This window comes from Phoenix dactylifera, chromosome 3, assembly GCF_051530095.1.
Source record: "Phoenix dactylifera cultivar Ajwa chromosome 3, Ajwa_hap1_PhDact_Kaust_v1.1, whole genome shotgun sequence".
NCBI classification, from domain to species: Eukaryota; Viridiplantae; Streptophyta; class Magnoliopsida; order Arecales; family Arecaceae; genus Phoenix; species Phoenix dactylifera.
Window position 1 is genome coordinate 9,342,488 of NC_143192.1, and position 20,172 is coordinate 9,362,659.

Consider the following 20,172-nt stretch of genomic DNA (forward strand, 5'->3'; position numbering starts at 1 on the left):
GTACCTACTAAGTGCGAGCTGATATGTTTTTTTCAGAGTCAAACATGTTACCGACAAAATTATCCTGGTCTAATCTTAAAGTCATGGCAGCTGTGGGATTACAACTTACATATGCTAGATGTCAAAAACTGTTTCCAAAAGAATGGATAACGATGTCATTATTTTTAATGTCAGCAATATTTGAGAAATGAGTTGTCTTCTCTTTTTTATATATATATAATTCCTTAAATTCTCTATTCTCACCTGCTATAGAGGGGAAATTTGAAGCAATGCTGGTGACTGATGATTGATATTTGGAAGACTGAATGACCATGGACAAGGTTTTATTTTGGCTGATTGTTCAATTCAGAGAATGTGATATCCTTTTTTTTTTTTTTCTGTGAATGTAAGGCAGGTGTGAAACCGCCTGGGTTTATTAAGATAATGAAAAAAGTTTAAAGTTGAGAGAGGAAGGGAGGTGATAAAAGAGGAGGAAGTAACGAAGACATCAGGAGATGAAGTTCAGTACGAGGGAGAGGGACTGCTCGTTTGCCTGCATTGATTGAGCTCCATTCCTTGCATGAGTGGATGAAGATACGAGATATTAATTGTCCGTGTCTTCTGTTCCGACCAAATGAAGCCAGCAGAGAATAGTTACAAGTGAATCCCATTTATAACTCATCTTGGCTTTTAACTTGCTTGCTTCGCCAGACCATCCAAAGGGAAGAGAGGGAGCCCGGGTGCACTCGAACTTGTCAAGATTGTTTAAAATGAGCCTGGGGTTTTCGTAGCAGTCGAACAGAAAGACTTGACCGATTCATAAACGTGAAGCGATGATGTTTGACAGAGGTTAGTTTAGATGCGGCCGAGTGGCTCGATTTAAGATGTCGGATTCTTCTGATTGGCTTAACAGGTGCAAAATGCTTCGAATGAGATTGAACAGTTACCTGAATTAATCAATACAGTCCCAGCTTCAGCTCACTGCAGTGCACTGGTTATATAATAAAGTCAAATGGCTTCAGTTCTAACAAGTTGATGTCTTTTTTCTTTTTTGCTGGAAAGTTGATGTCTTTTCACTTTGCACGATACAGCAAACCAATGACAACACTTGCAGTCAAGAAATGAGTGAATAACGCCAAATTGGCGGACTCGCTCACCCTATCCAATGGAAGAAACCAACATATGCTCCAAAATCAAGATGGTTTGAATGAAACCACATCAACCATTCCTATAAAGTACATAACCATCTAGGTTATAAGTTATGGTCTTAATTTACTTGCAACCTAACCTGAAGAACATATAAATAATCGGATTTCCAATTAAGATATGGAGTACAGAACACCACGATAAATCCTGGCAATCAGTTCCTGGGTAGAAAACCAGACTCATAAGGTTTACATCAACTCATGAATAAATAATTAGTGTAGCTGTATGTACACTTAAAGAAGTTTCAACATAACAATGTGGTTGAAAATAACAGGCCAATTACATGGCGCAAAAGAACTACAGGCCTGAAGCTGGCATGGTGAATTCTATTATAGTGCCCCCAGCAGCAGGTCACACAACTCAGTCTGTATCAACAAAAATCTGCATATATGAACAGTGACATTGTAAGAAAATTTGGAGCAAACTCAATGTTGCAATTTATAACATTATAAATTTGATTATAGTTTATACATCCAAAATGCAGGTGACTCTAGTTTAATGTGGAAGCAAAGCCAACTTCTGAAGAACTGAAAAGCACTGACCTCCATCTCTGGTAATGGGTCATACAATTTCTTTTGACGAACATCAAATACTGTAATTCCTGAGATTTTCTGAACCCCCAGCCTAGTAGCAATCAGATTCTGCATAAGCATTTAAAAAACTCACCATTTACAGATGTATGTGTGCTTCTTTATTTGCATATGGAACAACATAATGGATTAAAAGAACCAAAAGTTTAACTAATTGTTGATAAAAAATGAAATGACAAAAAACACACTAGGTGTAAAAAGCAGGAATAGTCCGTATACTAAAGAAGAAGAAATTTGGCCAACAGCTGAGGAAGAGAGAGGTTTGGTTGCATCATGCGTGATGAAATGCCCAAAATTAAAAATTACCTGAGCAAGTGGAAGGTATCATTGTGATCTATCAGTATAGACATCAAAAAGTATCAAGTAAATTTCCTCATAACGTGTCTGGTATATGACACCCCCCTGCATCCTCGTGTGATGCCAAGCTATCACCATATTGATTTCTAAAATATTAACCCTCAGTGTGAGGCAACAAGTAGTTATGCGTATTCTAATGGAGTCCTCAGATAGAATAATTTTCAAACACATTGACTAATGGAATTTGATAAAGGTGAACACCCCATTGTTCCCTTTTTAATTTTTTGGTACAATCCATTAATTCCTATTTAAAATGTGATAGAATACAAGAAGATATCAACATAAGCATTTGGTCTCATGGCATCTGAATTATAAGCAAAAACACAAATAATTGTAGAAAAACAAGTGATGCCTTCTATTCCTATACTTCCGTGATTGTGCATAGTTGGGCTATTTATATGCACCAATTCTATCGTTTAATGGGGGTTTATCCGATGCCAAATATTTATTCTTTTATTTATTGCAAGCCTTTATCATCTTTCATCACAACTCCCAGGAAATCACCTTTTAAGCCCCCTGCTATTAGGTCATGCACATGGAATCTAAAGATTCCTAAAATTATTATCTTACAGATAAACACTTTGTATAATAGATGATAAGTTCTCTCACCAGGCTGAAGTTGGCAGAACCAAAAGCCTCCACTGGTGGGAGAACCTGTAAGTGGAGTAAACATGGTGATTATTAGAATGTGAAAACAAGATAAGAGCGGAGTACTGTTTGGAAACACGATATAAATGGAAAGAATGATCAGATCAAAGGCATTATCTTCCAAGATCTACATACAACTCTATTGTGGACCTCATCAATCAAGATCAATATGTATTATCTAACATACATAAACATATAACAGACTAAGGAAGTATAAAATTTTATATTAAATCATAGCTTGCATCATTAATGAAGCAAGTAGAGTCACATCCCCCCCTAGCGCATGCTCTCAACTAGTGTTGAATGACTACAAATTGAGGATGATGCAAGTATGTAACAAATACAATGTAACGGACGCAATGCCACAAACTGAGGAACTTCTCACATTTGAAAATGGTAATTTCACGTTAAGAAAAAAAAAAGAAACTTGATAAATCTATCTACAAAATATGATAAGTAATCAAATAGTTTGTTTTACAAAATTGCATAACTATAAAAAGAGGAGTCTTTTCATGTATAAAGTTGAAGTCTTGATCTGGCACTGGTCACAAATCATAAAACCTTCTTAGATTTAGAAGTGAGCATACATTAGATTGGACATCATGGAGATGTTGGGATAGGGGCAACAAATAAAAATAACCATGTCAATATAAAGTTATAGAAGGGATCAGCATGTAAATAATTACAACTAAAATCAGCCAGATAGAGAAAGTCTCAAATTGTTCCTTACTAACCAAAAGAAAAAACACTCCAAACACCAATTTCAAGATACAGCTGAATCATTGAACTCCTCTTGCAAGGACAACCAAGAGCCACTTGCTTTGTCTGATTTTGGCAAGATACAGCAATTGATTTGCAATTTGAACCCACAAGGGTGAAGTGTGCTGCACATGGCTAAAAGATCCAACTAAACTTTTCCTAATATTACCCATGTTGATCTCACATGATTTCTCTAAAATTATCATGACAGGGTTCAAAGTATGATTATGAGCAGTAATAGCATTAAAAAAATCCGCTTGGGAACAATTTATGATGCAACACATGAGAAACAATACATGGTATTGCAATTCACATAAACACATGATACATCAACAATGTGTCTGAGAAAGAGTAACCAAATGGCATTTTGATGGAGGTCGAGTTGAGCCATTATATCTACTTCAACTCAAGCTGTCTTCTATCATGCCATGTCGGGCAGGATGACCCATCTGACTCATTGCCTATTGGAAAATATAGGTTGGTTCAGCCCAAAACCCCAAATATTTAAAAACGTGCTGTGAACCATTGAGCTGAATGCACTAAATGGTTCAACCGTTTGAATCGAGCATCCCGATTATGGTCAGGGTCAGTGGAACCGGTATGGGGCACTGTACTGATTCTCCGGCGGTATGAGTTGGTACAAGCCCGTGTCGTGCCGTGTCGGGTCTGTACCGACAGAGGAGAGGGCGATGCAGACCGTGGAAGGAGAAAGAGAGATAGAGAGAGGGGGAGAGAGGGAGGGAGGGAGGGAGGGAGGGAGAGAGGAGGCCGGCGCTTGGGCGGGAGGCGAGGCTGCAGCTAGTTTCTCTATTTTGAAAGAAACAAAAGTCCGGCCGCTAAAAAAATTGCAATTTTTTAAGTGAAGTCAGCAATAGGGCTTCCCTCCCCCGCTCGTTCTCTATTTTCCTGTCTTTCCTTCTCCTTCTCCGCCTCCGACAACAGTTTTCGTTTTTGTTGCCGGAACCGTACCGGTAAGCTGCTAGTACAGCTCAAAACAGCCGAAATCACTCGGTTTGGGATGCTTCTGCCGACCCTGGTTATGGTTCATGGCTATATTAACTTGTTAATAAAAAAGACAGGAATGACCACAAATTTGATCTTCGGTTTTGGTGTTCCTTCTCTTTGTTCGTCTCCAATCTCTGCAGGGTCATCCTCACACCCTCAGCCTCTTCTTCTCTCCCTTCCTCCCTCCTCTTCATCACCCCACACTATCTCCCTCCCCATTCCGTCTTTCCCATCTTAAGCCACCAACTCACCTATCATCTACACAGCCTTCTGCTCCCTAACCACCTGCTATCATTACTACTAACTGCAATGGCTTCCACGTTGACAACACTAAGGAGGATGACAGGGAGGAAGGTTTGAAATATCGAGGATCAAACCCATATTGATCAACATGGGTATGGCATGTAAAATATCAAGGATTGTGCTGATAAGGGTATTGATGGGTATGTAAAAATGCACCCAAACACCCCTAGTGCAAGATTCTTTGGTCTCCAAAATATGGTTGACCTTTATTCATGTTTTCTTGGCTCAATTGTATCTTTTTGCAAGACATAAGACGGGACAATAGATTAAGTGCCCAAAGGATGGTCTTCTATAGGTGTTGAAGCCAATGCCATGCGTATTTACCACACAAAATCACATAACTTGAAATCAAAAATACATTTAACATCTTTAGTAAAGATTTAGATGTACATATTTATAACATAATGAGCAATTAGGAAAAGCATCAAGGTTTTTAAGGAGACAGATAAAATATAAAATTATGTAGAAAAATAGTAAAGATTTCAATTCTCTACTTTTCTTATTCATACAATTGGTGAGCATCCCTTGATTAGTAATGATTGCTCTATTGTCTTGAGGTCAACATCTAACATGACTGATTTAAACCTAATTCTGAATTAAATTCCTAAAGTTTATTGCTTCACAAGCAGATTTGTTGTTTATTTTCTTGGACTGAAATTCAAACAAACACATGGTTACTCTATCTCCGAAATAAGTAAATCCAAGGTTGAACCTGTGATAATTAGCATCAGATGATCCTAGGATGGTAGGATTTCTCTTTGCTTGTTACCATGTACAAATGGAGTACAGGCCTTTTCCCCACTACTGAGCTGTGCCAAGCAGCACCGTTGGGTTTGGACATTGGTTCAACCTTGATATGTGACAGAGACCAACATGAGTTTAAAACTTATTATCAATGTCAAGTTGAAAACAAAATATATGGATTTGAGAAATGAATCTATAAGCAGCTGACTAGGAGTTTCCATGGACAATGAAAACTGAAATTTATGTTCTTAGGTCTTATGGGGCCTTTGTCTTATTTTATTGTTTTCTTTCCATTTCCTGCATTTTATTTGGTTACTTAGGTCACTTGAATGCCAAGCAAGTCTTATTTTATTTTAAAGTTACTCAACCGGCAAGATATCTCATATTAGCACTTGCTTGAGTACCAAGTAATGTTTATGGTATTTTAAGATCATTTTTCCTACAAGTTACCATACTTGGCTATTAATTGTTATGAGGCTTGAAGTAAGGTTGACTTGTAATTAACTTTTAGTGGAGGAGCATATTTGTTATAAGCTACTTTAAGGTCATATAGTGGTTGCCGGCACCACCGAACCCCCCCTCAAGCCGCCGCATGGGGATCTCATGTAACATTGAAGAACAAAATGAATTTCCTTTCATTGAGTTGCCACTGTGTGATACAAAGTCAGGTGTGAGACCCTCCAAAGTGAGTGCAGGTGTTCTCTCTCTCCTCTCTCTTACTCCTATCTATTCCTACTCAAAGCATAAACCCTAAATCCAAGGGCTGATGCAACTCTTCCCGGTTGCCGCTTTGTCTAGATCCTATATCCACCCCTCGGTTCTCCCCTACTGGATGGCTGCAAGCTTCCTAAGTTGCCGATTAGAGTGGTTTGTGTGCTTCACTGCTGATTGGATTTGATAAGCTTAAAGGTGCCCACTAGGTGATGAATAAACCTCATCTCGTTGCAACCTTCTTGATTAAAATTTCTGTGTTGGATTTCTATCAGTAGCATAGTGGTTTTATTTGCTTAATTAATCTGACTGATCTCAGCTTAAATCTTCTAAAGCATTATTTTAAGTCATAAAGCATGACATTGCATTTCACAATAGAACCTTCGAGTGGGAAGTTATTAAAAGTCATTTACTTTCAGTTTTATTACCTCTACTTCATTATTTCTGCATTTCATGATATTAAGACAGAGTAAAGAGTCAAACCCTTTAGGTTGTCCTATGTCAATATTAGGGAAACCAACCTCGATCTACACTAAATCTCTCAATTTGGGGTTGGTACGAGTGGCATGGTTGTGATTTTGAATGGTATTTGCCTGAATTGAGAACCCACACTATTTTACGGTTCTCATGATATGTTTTTGAGTGGTATATATTGAAACTAGTTTTTCAAACCTTGATAGGGAGTGAGATGTGGTGTTCCAAAACTAGGCCCTAGATTGATCATTGGCATCAAAATGGTTAAGGCATGATTACCGGGGGATGAAGATGAAATGGGTTCTGGGTAGAAGAAAACAGAATCAGACAGCCAGCTGCAGTTTCCCATAATTGAACTCATGACCTGTGATCCAGCCACCAACACAGGTCGGACAGGGTCAACAATTTCTAAATAATGGTTTTGAGACCATCCAAAAGCCCAATGTTTGTCTCACATTCATTTAGATTCACTTCTAAGTCCATAATATTAATGTAGGCAAGAAACATAAGAGTGATGCCAAAATTTATAAATCTCAATGTTAATTTACGGATATGGTTTTGATCACAGATCATTCAAGTCTAGTCTATAAGGGTTGTCATCAAGCAACCACCATGTATGCATGCATGATAGAATATCCCTGCCAACACGTATTCACAGCATATCTTATAATCTAATTATGTTGTTGTTACAAGGAATATTTATCAACCGAACATCATATAACCAGCTTTCTCAGCAAAGTTTTTATTGTCATAAGGGAAGTTCATAACACATACAACAAATGCAATGTGCAGTGAACCATCATCTATCCATGATACAGTTACTTGCCTTTGCTCACCTCTTTAGCAAAGCAAAAGAGCCTCTGGGAAGTTTGGGATGGAAGTGAAACTTGAGTGTGGAAGCAAGAAGAGGCAAATTTGAGCATGGGAGCAAGAGAATAGAAGTTACAAGAAATTGGTAGGCAATGGGAGCACCTTATAAGCATTTGCGTAAAATGCTACAATACTTAAAGTTGGTTTTCTATACAAGCCTAGGACTTAGAATTACTTAAGAGCATGGTTTGCTGAACCGGCCAGTTCAGCACGTACCGTACCGGTATTGACGCCAACCAGTATAGTTCGGCTGTGGAAGGAGCCAGAACCGACCAATTTTTGTTGTGTACCAGTGCGAACCGGACTGTTCGCATCGGCCCGCGCGCAAAGCCGCGCACCCGCGGGCAGTTCCCCATGCAGGGAACCGCTCCCGCGAGCTAGAACTGCGCCCGTGCGCGATTCCTTGTCCCGCGCGGGATATTTAATGCCACTCTATGGCATTTAATGTGGGGTGTGCATAGTGTCCACACGCGCAGAAAAAGTGTCGGTTTGATACCGGTTTAAACCGGTACGAACTGAAATTGTACCGGCTCGGTAAGTGACCGGTACGCCTACCGGCACCGATATGGTGTACTTTGCTTAAGATTTAATAAACAAGTATAAGTGGGAGCAGATTTGAGCATGTGGGTGAGGGGTTAGCAATTATAAGAAGCTGGTAAGGAGAGGGAGTACCTTATAACTCAACTCAACTCAAATCAACTAATCCTTGATCCCATACTAATTGGGTCGGCAAAGGGAGTACCTTATAAGCATTTGCAAAAAAGGTTATCATACTAATTAGAATTACTATTGAAGATTGCTTTGCCACTTTGAAACAAGATCCATGATTTCTGGATCTAAATGGTGCAGGAATAAGAAGCATCATTATTCATGAGCACTGTCATAAGTTATGTGGACCCATGTTAGCTTTAACTATTCGTAACTATTGACAAATAATTGAAAACACAATTAACCTTCCATTATTAGCATGAATCTATGATGTCCTTATTTTAAGGAAATTTCCCTAGTAAGTAGTAACATTTTAACTTTCTTGGATTTCTTTAAGCCAAATAATAGATATTACTGTTGATAATTAATTCAAACAAGGGAGCAATGTAGCCAAGGAGCCGAATTCCTTGTTAAGACAGAGCCAAAACTTTCTGTTTTGCTAACCAATAATGAATACTACCTTGGATTAGCATTTTATGTTCTAATCATTATCAAACCCAGTAAGCCTTATTCTGACCAATATAAAGTAGGAGTAATACATCCCTTCTTCAGTAATTATCCCACCTAGGGCTCCTTCCTTTGTTAATGCAAACTTCTATAAATTCTTGAAACTATACACTAGGTCTCAATTTTTCCTCATATTTTCTCAAAATTACTTTCCAAATAATTTTATCATTGGTTTGTACATACACAGTACCTTGCACCGGCCAATAATGGTTTCACCTTGTACCCTGTGCTATAATTTAACTGCTTAATTTCCTTGAACACGTTTACTACAGACTCGAGCACCAAACTCATTTGATCTGAATGAGCATATTATGGTTTCTTCTGTCACCATTACCAAGCCTTCCAACGTTAACAAGTCCAGCACCATTCTCGGACTTTTAACACATAAAACACTTCGATCCATTCTCACCAACAAAATAGAACAATGTTCAGGATTTCTCTATTCTAGTTATAACCTTCAGGAGCTTCTTATGTAAGATTCTGAAATAAGTGAGGAGTTCTAGACTTTAGGCATAATGTAACTTTAGAGGAATGAACTTTGTTGTTCTTTTTCAAAAAAGAAAATGACATCAAAGAGATTAAAAATTTGTAGAGTCTATCATTGTAGCTCACAAAATCCTAAAAAGAATTACGAAGCTAGCCAAGCATTTCTTTCCGTTTCCTCTCCCCCCCCCCCCAAAAAAAAAAAAAAACAAAAAAAAAAAAAAATCTTGCTACCACTCTTCTAGCAATTTTTAACTTATACATAAGATAAAAAATTCAAGTTGAACAAAAGCATTCAAAATGTTGTCACATTATGATCATGAAGGATAAGAACATTATTTGCAAAATGAAGGCAGAATATCAAAATTTTCCCAGACAATCAGAGGTGCCATTTGCACAACCAAGATGATCCAATAAATGAAGGCTTTAATTTCTGCAATTGCATTCAAAACTAATTTGTAAAATGCATGCACACTGCCAATATAATCTTGAATACATCTCTTTTTCTGATAACACTTTTAACAAGTAAATCTCATCAAGAAACACAAATGCACAGGAAGAAAAAAAGTTCACCAACTCCATAGGGTGAGAGCAAAACTAGGATAAGAGGATAAACCATTTCCATATGTTACAGAAGGAATCATGATTTACATTTATGTGATTATTTATACAATGATGATCACATAAAAGTAGCATATAAAACCTATTGTCAATAAAGATACTTACCAACTTCTGAATTCCATTAATCATAACAACCTTCTCGTCGCTGGTAATGCCTCGAGATACCCATATTTCAAAAGGGCCCATTGTTCTATCTGTCTGGTTTGTTAGACAAAGATGCACCTGATGAAACATCGAAGTAATACATAATGCCATCCAGAGCAGTAAAAGACCACAAGATCTACAAACTAGTTCAAGAAGCTTTTCTACTAATCAAACAGCAGAAGGTGAATAAATTCTTTTCCTTCTCAAACCTAGGATTCTCGCAGCACAATAGTATAGTCTACAAGATAATTGGGCTGAGGTTCCCAAGGTGAATAAAAGCCCACAAAGTATTCAGAGAACCAGTTCGTCAATCACTAATTAAATCTTTGACACTTAGTGTTCCTTGGGAACTAACTAAACTAAAATTTGCTCATTAGGTTTTTCCTGATTCCAATTCATGGCAGCTTACATGTTCAAAGGGCAGTCCTCATTCTAAAAGCTTGTCAGCCACATAGACCATAAATAAAAAGAGGTATGCAAACAGGGACCATCTAGAAACCAAATGGCAAGACAGAACCTTCAATAAACAGATTATTGCTGTCAGAGCAAATCTATCTAATGGTACAAAATTGGCCTTTCGATGTGACTATAACAAGCTTTATTAGTTACACTGCCAGTTTCCTTATCATCTCAATCTATTAGGGTGGATGTGAAATAGCATACAACTGTATGCCTTGAGGAAAGCAGACATATGGAGAGAACTTTTGGCATTAAAAGGCCTTTATTGAGGCAGAAATTTTGATTCAGACCAGTTCCATCTATGATTAGATGGTCAAGGAAAATGTGTTGCAATGTTGGATGAAGCTGATGATAAACATTTCGATTCAGCATAGAGCCGCAAGTAGAGCAAAAAGGTGGTAATCAATTGATGTAGTGGGATGAAGAAAAACCATCTTTCACTAGAGAAGCCATAATCTGTTGAGATATGGAAGAAAAGCATGCTATAAAGATTATTAAGAGAACCACCACCACCATTTAAATAAATTAATTCGTATCATCATGGAAGGCCAGTTAACTGAAGACAATTTTCCTTCACACAAGATATATGCTCATTTACATATCCAAAAAGCACAAGTAGTTGGCTTTAACCAGACAGCAGTCATGTTTAAGCAACTCATATCATCCATTTACCATGGATAATCCTTAATTCAAATTTTACCTGTACTATTATAGATTTAAAAGGAGAGAACTGTCGATAAGGACAATCATAGTAGTTTAATAGATATAAGTTCTAGTTTATCTAAAAGCCTACCAAATCAATACTTACCAGAAAGGGTCTCTCCAGAATGATAACAGAGGGAACTTCAATAACTTGCACGTCAATATCCTTGTGTGAAATGGGCTGCCAAGAAACAGAGAAGCTTGGTGCTTTAAACATCATCAAAGCATACCAATAAAATGAGGCAGTCATTCCAAAAGAATTGATACATGCACAGTAAATGTGGCCTACAAAGCAATAGCAGAGGAGGAATTGAGTAAACGGAGGATAAACATGTTTGCACTGATATCAATATCAAGCCTATGATCTAAATTACAAGAGGAACAAGCAGGAACAACTTAAAACAGCTAAGTTTAGGTCATTTCATGCTGGAACTAGTTCATTCCAGTAGCTTCATGGTAGTTTGGTGCAAATAAGGCTGGTTAAGTTCAAAAGGAGCTTTCTTCAATTTATGTACAAGCATCTTAATTCTTAACAAAGAAATATTATAAATAAGAGGATATGATAGCCAAGAAGAAAACTAGGTGACTACAGAAAAGATTTTTTTCAACAAGTTACAAACACTAAAATGATGAACATCTCTTAAAAGATGAGTGCGATGATTTCAAGGACGCTACACATAATGGACATGTTAAAGCATATATCTATTTGATTGGCCTTGGATTTACATATGTTCCTCTCTTTTTTAAAGTCCAAATTTCCTTTTAAAAATGTACTCCATGCAAAATGAGTTTCTAACTTACTCATGTTTTGGTCAATTAGATATTGAGAAAGTCTCCTTTGGTAATAGATCATTCGCGTACTCTCAATTTTTCACTCTAAGAGCAAGCATGCAAACATATACATGCACATGCATGCACACCCACAAGCATGTGCGGACACATCTTTTACTACATGATGCATAAGAATTCTAGCCTGAATAGTCTTAGTTAGAGACACCGATAATGCAATTGGAATTCAAGTAACACAATTTAGTAGAAGTATCTTTAACATAGTTATGTTTTCATATAGTTCCTAGTACACGTTATATTCCTGTACCAATAATGCATCCTTATCAGCTTTACCACTACTTAAACTCTTGTTCTGAATTATCAACACAAGATTGAAATCAAGAATCTTGTAAGGCAACATGAAAACAACCAATGATACAACAGAGGGATCAGTTTAATACATTTTACAATGATTATGCTATGTATGCTTATCAGCACAAGCATGCTTATCTAGAATGGATGCTCATGCATTACTGGTCGAACATTTTATAAACATGGTCACAAAAACATTAGAAATAGCAAGGGGTACAAAAAGAGTTGATTCTATAAAGTGCTAACTTATGTCACTATCATCGTTGTATCAACAGCATGTAACCTCAAATTGAAAACAAGAAAGCTAGATCCAAAACCTTAAAGGGCTGAATTCATATTTCATCCTGAAAGCTTATAGATTTAAGATAAACCAATAATGCATATAGATATTACGGTATCTTGTTAAGTAAATATATAATAAGTTAAAAAAATAAAAACTAGCTCATAACCCAAAAAAGGTCCAAATTATCTTTGCAATGTGTTCAAACTTGGAACCAAAGATTGAGGAATTGCTCGGTTCGGTATGGATCACTTGCTCATATCAGACAGAGCCCCTCATGGTACAGGTAAGGTCGATGTGGGCAGGAACCGCAGGAATCAGACCTTAACCACTTAAACTGATCTGGCAAGTGGTTTGGGTGCTGGCTGAGGTTAGTTTGCTCTAAGTCAGCCCCAAACTGCTCCCAAACCAAGCAATACACCCGAGTACCACTGGAGATGCCTGCTTTACCCTGTTCCTTACTCTCCAAATTTCCATCAGTTAAAGGTAAAAAAACAAGAGAAATGAATGATGTCACCATCAGAAAATTGATCACAAAGACTTCGAAACAGACTTCTATCCATTTAAATACACAATTTGTGACACACCATTCTAAATTTAAAAATCAATTCAAAATTATCTCTGTTACTTGAATGATATAGTAGTAACAGATACAAGTGCTCCAGAGGGTTAACAAAGGACAAAAAAATCTAGAAATTAAATAACTGACATACAATTGTATGGAGAAAATCTTGGAATCAATCCAGGTCTCCAAGAGATAGAAAGGAAGGGGGGAGAAAGAGCAAGAGAGATAGACCTTGAGGGTAGAATTCAATACCATAGAGAACGAGAATCAATAAGTTTTGCATATTCCAAGAATCAGTTTGCACATGTCAAGAGATAAAAACCCTTAAACAAGTGATTTGTTAGTCTCAGCAACCATAATTTCAGAACAAAGGGGTTTACTCAGACATTAAAACAAGATAAATGCTGCCAATTATTGACTAAAGCACAATACAAGTAAAATCTCCTTTGATTAAAAAGCATAAAATAGAAAGTACAATTTCTATACTCTTGTTAGTCAAACAAAACTTAGTTATCAGATTCTATTGTTTTAAAAACTTGTTGACCTTGGCAGTTTAAATAAAGTGAAGTCAGATAATTGAGACCCCAGTTATTATCGTAAATTGATTATAGTAGAACAACTGGAAGAATTTTATGATCAATAAAGTATACCTTTAACAATTGTATTGAAATCAATAATAGGACCAAAAATACTTATCATTTACCATTGATTATTTGAAAATTACACTGTTTCTTTTTTTTCGCTAGTCAAATGATCGGTGCTACTTTGAGACTTCTCTAATGTATATTGATCCGCTACTTGTAATTTGCAGCTATCAGTACACTCTTTGTATATTGGATCTATCATTTTTAATAACCAAATCGCTTTTGAAATAACAATCTTAACATCTATATGTTTTGCATGTGTTCTAGATTTCACGTTATGATTTATGCCATAAATACACATTTTCTAATTAAGCATGCAAAAAACCATGACTAGGGTAACTCAATAGTCCCACTTGCTTTCTTGTGAAATCAGCGCGCTAAAACAAGAAAACAATATAAAAGAAATCCAAAATCAGAAATTGGAGGGCAAAAAATGCCACTCCAAGGGTGCTTGGGGGTATGTATGAGCATCCATCAATACCTTTGAACATTAATACGGTGCCTTCCATACCCCCGTAGGTCAATACAGGTTCGATCCGTGGCATTCAAAACTTGCTTAAGTTCCAACAAGGTCACAAAATAAGATAAAACCTTACAATCCATAACAAACCTAATCTGATGTAGTTTTAGCTTTTTGAATCCATTAGTGGCCATTGGAACCGGACCTACATTAAATAGCCATTTCCTTGCCCATTATGAATGCAGATGCACCACCAATGAAAATAAAAATACGTACATGTTGCACATGCTTATGAGCTAGTCTTAAGGAAGCAGCATAGAGGTCAGCATCAAAATGAGAATGAGAGTCATCTAAGCTAATCAAAGTGACATTCTTTCGGAAGCTTAGTTGTTCTGACGTTCAACTAATTATTTGCTGGTAAGACATAGAATGTTAGAAACTTAGAATATGCAGTGCAATCATAAAAATCAGAAAATGCAAAATGAACATGTTCAGCAATCAGGGACTAATGTACTAACAGTGCCATGAATTTGCTGGGTCTGCAGGCGTCCAGGTTCACCCAAATTTGTACGCCATGTTATCTGAAGTTTACCAAGAATATTGCCTTTATCGGCCTTTGCATGCCCAGCCTCTTGCAATGGCGGCCTTAATTGATATAGATAATTGTAAATTCCTCCCCCAGCTCTGATGAGGACAGGTGACCCTCTGATGAGGACAGGTGACCTAAGTATTCCCCTGTCCAAGTAATTTCATAACAAATATGAAAGAATGCTAGATAAAATGAAACTACAACCTCTGAATAAACAAGTATAGAAAGAAACCAAGATCAATTCATTAACTAACTACAATTGGAGGAACTTCCAACTTATATATTTTCCTACATCATGATTTTGTGTCCAATCACCTTGTCTGAGAGTGAATTTCTGAAGTGTGTTCATCAGCTTCAAATCTCGTTGCAGTCCAATGTTGTGCAGGTTCGAAATCAACTTGATCCATATAAAGGTTTGACTTTGTGTGGTTCTCTATGCATGCCTCCAAAAATGTATTCTCCTGAAATGGAAGATCTAGCTCATAGTGGTTTTATAATAAGTGGAATTTTTTGATTGCAGAAGAAAAGGCCATGTAATAATTATAGACAATCTAAACATGATCTTAGTCATGATTAACATGGAAATTTTGGAATATGGGTATATCCTGGTTAGTGTAAAAAAAAGTTTATAAAAATATTAGAAATAAATAGATTGGTTCATTCAGGTAAACAACAAAGAACTGCTACTCTATCAAATTAAGTTAGTAAACATTTTTTGTCACAGCTTCAAAGGAAAGGTGATGGCTCCCCTTCTATAGTCTGGACAAATCTAGATACGATCACAAGTTGTTGGCCTTAAGAAACAATTTTTTCTTCTTAAGTTGTGAAAAATAATCTTATTGGGAGTTTTCAGTACAACAAGGACTAAAAACGTTCTTTGGAAGGATGAAGAATAAGTAGAGTTTATTAAATATAAACAATGTTGATGCTTTTATAAACTGAATGACCTGCCATGCATCAATGATCAATCTCCACATGAAAGAATGCAGTGCCCCATCAATTAACAAGATCCAGATCTTACAGAAGAAACATGAAACTGTTTTGAGCTCTTCACCATTTTTTGCCTAGGTTATGCTATTCACTAGTTCAGGGGTATAAACAAGCCAGGCACAAGCAAGAAATAACCAGTTCCAGCTAGGCTCACCTAGGATCAAAAGTGCATCCTTTTTTCAGGTCTAGAAAGCTAGCATTAAGGATGAGAACAAGAGAGCCGAAGGGGGATTCTACCGTGAAGGGAATAAGGCCATAGAAGCCTTAGGCCAGTTTTTGAGTCAAAGAGTGCCTCCATCTTCAACTAACAACCAGAATTTCTCTCTGTTCCTACTAGGATATTAGATAGATACCAGGATCTCTCTCTTCCTATAAGTATATTAAATAGATAGATAGATATCACAATTTCTCTCTCTTCCTTCAACAATATTAGATAGGGAGTGGAAGATACCAGTGATAGCATTGCTATCAGGTCTTCCTAGAGCTAAAGAACGGATGTCGTTATAATCGAATCTGTTTGAGCCCTTCTACCCTTCTCCCATTAATGTGAGTGAAACAATGATCATGGTTATTAAATATTGAAACCATTAGATTGAAGTCTTGGTTCACCTTTTCTCCAAAAATAAAAAAATATATTAAAGATATAGAAAATTTAGCAAGTGGAAATATATATATATAGCACTTATTTGTTATTTGAGTTATATCAAGCCAAATATAAGTGAGCTGGACCTAGCTCATATTGGCTCATTTACTCATCAAGTGACCAATATCAAGCACAAGCTTCAAAATGAGTTGCACACCAACAGCTTCCTTGTTCAACAGCTCTATGAGTTTCTCAAATATAAGCTCTAGAAGGACATTTTTATGCACTACTATCTTCAACTCTTTTCTGGAGAAAAGCCTATAGTTCATGGTTTGTTGGAGTATTTGCATCCAATACATACTATAGAATTGGACTAGTCTCATGACAAGTGATTATCTAGTTGATCTTTAATGCCTATGCTTACTGATCTTCTTATTTGATATCTAGATTGTTAGAATATGTTCTCACTCTCCAGGTATCAACATTGACTGTTTTTACTATGTTGATTAAGTCAGAACATATAATATCAGCTATAGAGAAACTCAATGTCACCACCTCATTTCTTTAATGTTGTCAGATTACAAGTGAGACAGTCTATGAAATGAAAAACAGAATAAGAAACAGAACAAAAAAAATAAAACATCTTACTCTCTTACATGTTTCTGATACATGAATCATGGTAGGTATATAAACCTTTTTATATACATACTTTCATCCATCTAATCAAACAGTGTTCAACTTTACATAAGACATTTATATTTATTTTCTCCATATCATGAAAGAAAAAGAGTCTATAATCTCTCTGATTCTAAACAGAAAACAAAAACTAATAAAGAGAATCTTTATTAATAACATCAGCTTAAAACATTGTTTATCAAAAAAAATACTATACTGAAAGAAATCATTGTTACTGAAAAAAAAAATTGTTCAGAACTTGGATGCTACAGTTCCCTTCATAAAACATATCAACAGCTGGAAAAGGCTTCCTCGTAAATATGGCTATTTCAGATCTTTGACCTAGGTTTCTGTGACAGAACAAGATAACAGAAAGATAAACAGCATCCCAAGACCTCACTGCTTCAGTGCTAGTCTTATATAACTTTTAGAAATTGAACACGAATCACATGTTATTTGACAACAATAAATTGATGCTGAAAATTATATAATGTGGGAAATGTCAAAACTTCAACTAACTAATGCCAGTAAAATGGATAAACTTACAATCAGCAATTCCAGTCAGGAATCAGGAAAAACCTACCTTGACAGTGCGAACCTGAACAAGAGAACAAAAACAGGCCATCAGATAATGCATAAACAGATCAATCTACTAAGTTAGACAACTCTCGCTACTGGAACATGAATATTTTAGCATATTAAACCATTTTACTTCAAGATTTCATAAAAAAATTGCTTATTGATTTGGATTTCAACTATGTTTAATAAAGATGGTCATACTCTATCGCATAATGCCCTTCCACATGAAATTCAACATAGCATTATCACATAACAAGAAGATGGTACCTTTGTTCTAACTGAAAGTGGGTTTGCAACGACGAATTTAAAAAACTGTGGAAGATACTTGCGCTCACTGTCCCCATCATTGTACAAAGCAGTGCAAACAAGCCTAGAAGTTGGATAGCAGCACAACCAAGTCAACTTACATAACGAAGGCTGCAGCGACCATTAGATAAAACCAAGAAAACTATCTGTCATATATATGTTGAAAAGCAACCTACGTGTGAGGCCCCAATTCTTTGACATCATGTTCTACTATAAAATCATATCTGCCCCCCGATCGTATGGACTCAACGGGCGATTTTGATGTATCCAACAGCAGTATCCTTTGTTTTTCAGTCTGCATTTCTGCCTGAACATAGAACACACTGTTAAAAATATGAAGTTTCTTTGTCAGCAAATTTTCGATGACCAAATTGACTCATCAAACCATTAGAAGGATGAACTATACAAACTCCATTAGAAGGATATATTATAAACACTGAACCAGAAACATATATTCAAGGAACGAGTGAAAATAGTACACGCCATAATAACTGCAACCATCTTATCATGGTTTTGCTGTTTTAGTTGTAGAGTCCTGCTTAGACTCAAACATGTAATTTTTTGACTGGTCATTAACCTATATAAGAGGGCTATTGCTAACTGTTAGAGTTAGTTCTTTAGACTTGTTTTGAAGAGAAAGTAAAGGAAAAGGGCTAGAATGGCTGTCTCTCTCCCTCTCTTATTCCTTTCCACCATATTCTCCATTCTATTCTCTTCTTTATCTTTCTTTGTTCTCCTTGTCACCTTCTACTATTGATGTGGGCTTCTATATGAAGTCTTCAAAGCCACAACAACAATAGAGACAAATTCCAATATAAATTGGATTTGCCGCAATAAGGTTTTGATTTTAACTTATATAAATCTACTTTGTTCTCAGACTGATCATATATTTAGAATTTCTTATTCCTATAACCTCTTGTAGATCCTAGAAAAACTCTAAAAGCTTTTATATGTATCTTCAACCTTAAAAAGCCCCTAAAACTTCGATCCCTTCCCTTCCATTCATATGAACCTCAGAAACCTGTGGACCCTGCTGCTAGGTTCTGATCATACAATCCCTTGAAACCTTTAGAGGCCATGTTGTTAACGCAAAAATAAAAAATCCAAGATCTACCCTTACTTTCAAACTCTAGAAACCCTAGAAGACTCTTGCTTGACCTTCTTTCTTCTATAAACTAGAAGACTACCACAATCCAACATCTGTTATGTGACAGATGGCGCCTAGAACCTTCAAGAACCTCAGATAAATTTTTATTCCTATTGGCCTACCATTAATCATACAGAAACCTAGAAGAAGAAGAAGAAGATTCTCCATGCATCTTGAACTTAAGTTTTATGCTTTGACGCTTCTAGTAATCTCACATTTGCGGTTTCACTTACATCATCCTGATTACTACACTCAATCTTGTACAAAGAAACTAACAGATCAAACTGAAAGTAGAAGAGGAAAACAGATCACACCTTGATGACCACATCCCTTGCTTCAAAGTTGGAACTGTTGTTGATGCTGATGTAGCTACAGAATGTCTCCCCCAAGAATATAGCTCTATGAATACAGAAACAGAGAGAAGGATATAAGAATCAAGGCATATAGATCGAGAGAGAGAGAGAGAGCGAGAGAGAGACCCGAAGGACTGGGGGAGGATTAGGTTGCCGGGGAGGGCCATGGCGTCAATCGGGTTCTGGAGCTGGAACCGATTGCGGAAGCTGAAGTCTCCGCCGCCGCCGGGGGAGAAGCGGTCGAGGAGGTGAGGAGAGACGCGGGGGTCGTCGAAGAGGTCCTCGCCGGCGAGGAGGTCGGAGGGGTCGAGGCGGAGGATGGCGTCCTCCGCCTGGAACGACGGGCGGCAGAGCCGCATCACGCGAAAGGCCAGGGAGTGTTGGGTCGGTGACCCACCCGGGTAGTGACCCGACATCGTCGGCGAGGGGCGAGAGACTGATCGCCGAAGGAGGCCGGTGGGTCAAAACGGCTCGATCTCAGACCAGGAAGGACGGGGGAAGTCTGGAAGCGGCTCTACTTTGATAAACCCCTCCCAAAGAAAAAAGGATTACAAAGGAGGGCAATTATAATACTAGGATTGCTTTGCGTTT

The 20,172-nt window shown here is 37.1% G+C and overlaps 1 protein-coding gene across 2 annotated transcripts; it reads right to left on the bottom strand.

Annotated features, from left to right (window-relative positions):
• Positions 1 to 1,268: 1,268 nt before the first annotated feature.
• Positions 1,269 to 20,166, bottom strand: LOC103719184 (trafficking protein particle complex subunit-like protein). 2 transcript variants are annotated; one of them, XM_008808301.6, is made up of 12 exons: positions 19,708 to 20,166; positions 19,543 to 19,627; positions 18,258 to 18,388; positions 18,043 to 18,145; positions 17,780 to 17,794; positions 15,264 to 15,409; positions 14,878 to 15,094; positions 11,377 to 11,451; positions 10,071 to 10,187; positions 2,742 to 2,786; positions 1,728 to 1,826; positions 1,269 to 1,566 (listed from the first exon to the last, which is right to left on the bottom strand). In XM_008808301.6, the coding sequence occupies exons 1-12, from the start codon at positions 19,995 to 19,997 to the stop codon at positions 1,546 to 1,548; spliced, it is 1,344 nt and encodes a 447-aa protein (XP_008806523.3). In that variant the 5' UTR covers positions 19,998 to 20,166; the 3' UTR covers positions 1,269 to 1,545. The 2 variants fall into 2 exon arrangements, with proteins under 2 accessions (XP_008806523.3, XP_038979664.3); XM_039123736.3 differs by lacking the exon at positions 2,742 to 2,786.
• Positions 20,167 to 20,172: the final 6 nt, after the last annotated feature.